This window comes from Laccaria bicolor, genomic scaffold, assembly GCF_000143565.1.
Source record: "Laccaria bicolor S238N-H82 LACBIscaffold_25 genomic scaffold, whole genome shotgun sequence".
NCBI classification, from domain to species: domain Eukaryota; kingdom Fungi; phylum Basidiomycota; class Agaricomycetes; order Agaricales; family Hydnangiaceae; genus Laccaria; species Laccaria bicolor.
This window is the reverse complement of record NW_001889896.1, coordinates 25,633-30,646: the sequence shown is the minus strand read 5'-3', so window position 1 is coordinate 30,646 and position 5,014 is coordinate 25,633. Positions and strand designations below refer to the sequence as shown.

The 5,014-nt window shown below is 47.3% G+C and overlaps 1 protein-coding gene across 1 annotated transcript; it reads right to left on the bottom strand.

The window, feature by feature from the left end:
- Nucleotides 1–423: 423 nt before the first annotated feature.
- On the bottom strand, nt 424–1,305 carry LACBIDRAFT_303670 (uncharacterized protein; the record flags this gene model as incomplete). The annotated part of the gene is made up of 3 exons (XM_001884212.1): nt 424–903; nt 953–1,000; nt 1,048–1,305. The coding sequence occupies 3 exons, from the start codon at nt 1,303–1,305 to the stop codon at nt 424–426; spliced, it is 786 nt and encodes a 261-aa protein (XP_001884247.1).
- Nucleotides 1,306–5,014: the final 3,709 nt, after the last annotated feature.

Below are 5,014 nucleotides of genomic sequence, written 5' to 3'. Positions count from 1 at the left end.
GTGCAATCTATGCCGTCATACAACCCGATCTTTTTGAGTCCGGTTTAGCCTCCTTCGAGAAGCTTGCCAATCATGCCGAGGCATTGGACGATCCTATCAATATTGCTCTTCGCATTTGGGCCACTCCCTTCACCGGTCTTTCAGTCATCCTGAACCGAGAGATGATCGATCACCGAGATCTAAAGGGGTATAGGGAGTCTTTTGACTTGTTGCTCACCATCGGAAACTACACAGGAGGCCGGTGTCACTTAGCCGGGCTCGGGTTTAGCCTTGTTTATGACCCTGGGACGGTTGTTGCCTTGGCCGGCAATGTTTTACAACATGGTGTTTGTCCTGTGCTGGGTGACCGGGCCTGTTTTATATATATATATATATATAATTAGAAATCCGACCCAAACTTGCTCGGCCTCAGCACCAATATGTTCAAGGAGACGGGGGGCTTGACGAACCCGATCCCGGGCTTTCTCCACCTGGGTTTCTATGTGCTGAAAACCGGTTCTTGTGATACCTCATTAGGTCAATAAGAGCAGACTGCTGTACAATTTCCTCCCAAACCGAAATCTCATTGGTGACCCACTCTTCCTCGGCCTCAGCACGCTTGATACGTTCAAGGAGACGATCCCGAGCATTCTCCAACTGGGTCTTGATGTGCTGAACTTCGGCCGGTGTCAGCGTGGAGGTGTCAGTGTCCAGGTACTTGATTGGCAAACCACCCTTTGCCATCCATCTGAACCAATTGTATGACCTTTTCAGAAGTTGGTCGACGCCCCCTGGTGGAAAGGTGATGCGAGTATTCCACCACGCAAACTCGTATGCAGGCCAGATACGGTCATCCATGAAGGCTTCCTGAGGGTGCAGTGGGTTACCCTGGAGACAGGACTTCAAAAAGGGAGGGACGATAAACTGGCAGGAAGGTGAGCTCAAAGAGAAAAAATCTGGGGCAAAGTTTTACTTTATGCCCATAGGCGCATGCCATGCCGAGAGTCGCTATAATGAAACCCTAACCAAAGGAATGAGTTTAGCCGGGCACGGCAAAATAAAGCTCACCTGTTTGGCCGACATGTACTCCAACCAACAATTCTCGAACTTGGGGTCAATGGGGTTTTCGAGCTTCGATGTCAAAATGGCTCTGAATCGAGAGGACCAGTAGCAGAGTACCTCCTGGAACTCTTGCTCGTCCTTCCAGAGGAGATTAGCCACTACAGAAGAATCTCTGGTAAAAGCTGGAGGCCGTATCTTCAGCACCTCGTCAACCCATTGCTCTGCTCGGCGGGGGTCAAATGACAGGTGTTCTTTTGCATACATGGTGGACAATGAGAAAGAATAGTTTGATTCAACTAGGTTTAGGTAATGCAATGGCCTCGCACATGACCCCGGCATTTATAAATTCTTTGGTGGCCTGGAAGGCCAGTTCTTTCCACATACTGATTTGCCCCTCGGCAAAGCATACATGTCCCAGCTTGTCTGGCACCAAGTCCCTCAGCCCAGCCCACTCCCTTGCTTTGTTGATGAAATAGAGGCGGGTCCAGTTCATTTCGTTTGGGATCAAGGTATGCTCTTCTGACCACCGGTCATATCGAGCTTTTGCTCTGAGCCAATTCACCCGATATACTTTGATTTGTCTGGTTTCAATTCATGTAGAGTAATAAAAGTGACTGGATCTGACCTTGTTCCATGTATGTTGAACCTGACGAATCATCAGCCACAGCCATATTCCAGAACCATGGCAGAGCAATATTTCTTTGACCCCGGGCGTTGCCATCGTATACCGTAGTTAGTGCCCTTGTATCTTTTTTCCCTATCAGCTTGTATCGGTCACGAGTGCCCTGAGGAGCATTGAGCTGATTAAGAGCCCATCGAGCTTGGTTGTATGCCCGGAGAGCACTTTTCATATCGCGATCCGATCCTTGTACAGCATCGTAAGCCCGAGTTACACGTTTTTTTGATTTCTCGGCTCGAATTCTCTTCCGATAAAGGAATGACTTGTAACCGATGGCTTCCCGTAAACGCTTCAGAGCGTTATTTGCCTGGGCCACTCTCAATTCTATCTCTACGCACCGGGCTTCTCCCAGTGATGTAGGGAGGAGGGCTGCTTGAAATGAGGATGGTAAGAGGATTTGTTGATGTTCGGCCGATCCATATCCCTGATCAGGCAAACTGGGTATGCTCAGTGCTGGGGTTTCCTCTTCATCACAATCGCTCCAGTCATCGTCATCCACAATATCCTCCGAGAGCGGTGGATCATGAATAGTTCCTTCATTAATTTCCAAGTTGGGAAAATGGCCTTGACCGGCCTCGGAAAACTCTTCAAGTCGCTTGGACAGCTCTTCTCTCAACGTTTTATTATCTCCAGCTTCTGATCAGCACTTGGACGACTGCCTTGAGCCTTCACAAAGGCGGCCAATTCGGCTCTGGATTGTTCAATGTTTGAATCTAGCAATATTTGACTTTACTCACTGGGCTTCCTGAATTTTGATACCGGTGTTTACCCATCCAGTTAACCCCGGCTTGACCTTGCCTGCCTGTTCTTTAGTCATAAGTTTTAGCCGAATGCCCTTTTCGGTCTCGGCTGATTGAATGATTTTACAGCTGGCCTTTGTGATGGAAAACTTGGTCCTTACCTTCCTTGACCTTGACGTAATAGATGTCCATGGCGGAAAGGTCCTTTGCCCGATTCAAATTTGCCGTTTTGATCTGTTGCTCCCATTCTTGAATCTGTTCCTTACTTGCTGAGGCACTTAATTCTTCAAGAGCCTGGAAGCTCTCAGAGAGCCCGAGTTTTGCTCGCTTCCACTTCTTGCAAAGGCTACTCACTTGACGTTTATTAGCTTAGAAGCAATGTAAAAGCAGTTGAAAATAGATACCCATATTGATCATTTTTTTCCAGTTATTATCCAGCATGTGAGCATCCAACACCTCCGATCTATGGGCCAAAGTCATTGTCCGGGTGGTGCGACCGACCTCGTTGAGAACAGCCCACAAAGTCTCCAATATCTCTCCATCTGTTTGACCAGCCCTGGGGATGAATGTTGGGGCAAATCGTGGAAAGCATATTTCTTGATGGCCATGGACATGGAATAAGCCGATCCCGGCTACCAATAACAAGTCTGGTCTGATCCAGAGGTGTTTCGCACCACGTTTTATCCGAGCCATCAAATTCACCATATACTGGCAGTTGATGTCATAGACAAATATAACCCTTTTTTCTTCACCGGTCATGGTATTCTTCAGAGCCTGGCACAAGGCATAGTCCATGTTCATTTGCCTGTTCGGTAAAACAACGATTCAACCTCAGGATAACTTCCATACCTTTCTCCCTTTTGAAAATCTACCACCGAACCCGGACAAAAGGTGCCATGTCGAAGGCAAGCAATGGCTCCAATTCCAGTAGCGTCAAAACCTCGGTGAAATACATTCTTGTTGTTGATAGCATTGTGCTCATGACATGTCCTCGGCTGAAAGATTCAGACACCGGCCGAGTCGCTCGAAGGATAAAAACTTACATCATTATCTTCAATCGCCTCCCGAAGGTGGCTCAAATAAGGTCCTCTTTGCGTCATGAAACTATCCCCATTTTTAAGCCAAACATCGTCTTTGGGCCGTGCCTGTTTTTGGTGGGCTGCTGTGAAATTGCCATCGGCTACAAATCCTCTGGTATACTTCCAGTTAGTAGGATCATTGGGGTTTTTGTTCCAGTCATCAGGAAGGTTGACTCCTGGTTGTGGGCAGGTAGGGCAAAAAAAACCCATCTCCCCCGGCGTCGGAGCCTTACCTTTGTGTCCAAATCCAAAAGTAGCCAGTTCGGTAAGATTACGGTATTGTCTACCAACCCTTATTAACTCGTGATACCGGTTCTGTCAAACGTTTTGAGATGGGAGTATACCTCAGTACTTGAACAACATACCGGAATGGAATTAGGAAATGCAAAGTTGGTGATCCTTCTCAATTTGGAGTAGTAGTGGGTGGCCGATGTTTTACATTCCAGGTTTTCCAGCAGGTAGTCATTGAGGAGTTGGAAGGTAAATACGGTCTGGCAAGACTTGTAGGTGGATGGGTACAACCCAACCCGGAACAACTGTATGTCCTCAGCTGCTGCACCAGAACATCCACAGAAGACGATAGGCAGGTGATGCACACCGGAAGTATGGACGATGGTCATCACCCGGCCACCATTGTAAATATGGTCCGTTGGTTTTGGATCGGCCGAAGTGCTGGTAAGGTCTTCCATGTCAAACCATTCCTCTTCGTCAATGTCAAGGTCGGCACTCAAGTTGCTGCTTCCATTCGGGCACCGATCACCTTCGTGACCAAGTCGAATAACCAAACCCACTTTCCACAGCCAGCTCGGCTCATAAAAGGTGCTGGTCCAACGTTCAATCTGGTGGAAAGGGTCCCTGCAGTGGGATGTTCGGAAACATTCTGCACAATATGCCGTGCCGGCAAAGCAATCGAGACATCGCCAATTTGCCTCCTTCTTGCAAGAGATACAAACCCGCTTTGACGCTTTCCTATCCAAAAATTCGTGGAGGTATAGATTACGCTTAGTCTCTTTCCAAACCCTCATGTAATCATTGGATGACTGATAGTGTATTAGCGTTCAGTATATGAATATATTGGAAGAGGAATTTCACATTTCTGTAAGGTTGATGATCCTCGAGAGGAGGAGCATATTCAACGTATGGCAAATCTTGGTGTTCCCTTTCAATGTCTCTTTCCAGATGGCTGCAGTTACGTTTTTTCACGGGGGAAAATGGCAGAGAGGGAATAGTGGAGGAGGGAAAAGACCTCCTTCCATTTTTGATAACAAGCCTGTTGAAGTGAGGATTAGCGATGTTGCTGTGTGCTTTTCTTCCCATGTTTGTCTACTGTTGAAATGGCCAAAGGATATAATGATGATGTGTAGTGGGAACGAGGAAAATGTGGGCGTAGCGGGAAAGAGGAAAATGTGGCCGTCGAATAGCAAACGCAAACATTCATAACAGATTTGCATTTCCAGCTACGTAAAATAAAAAGT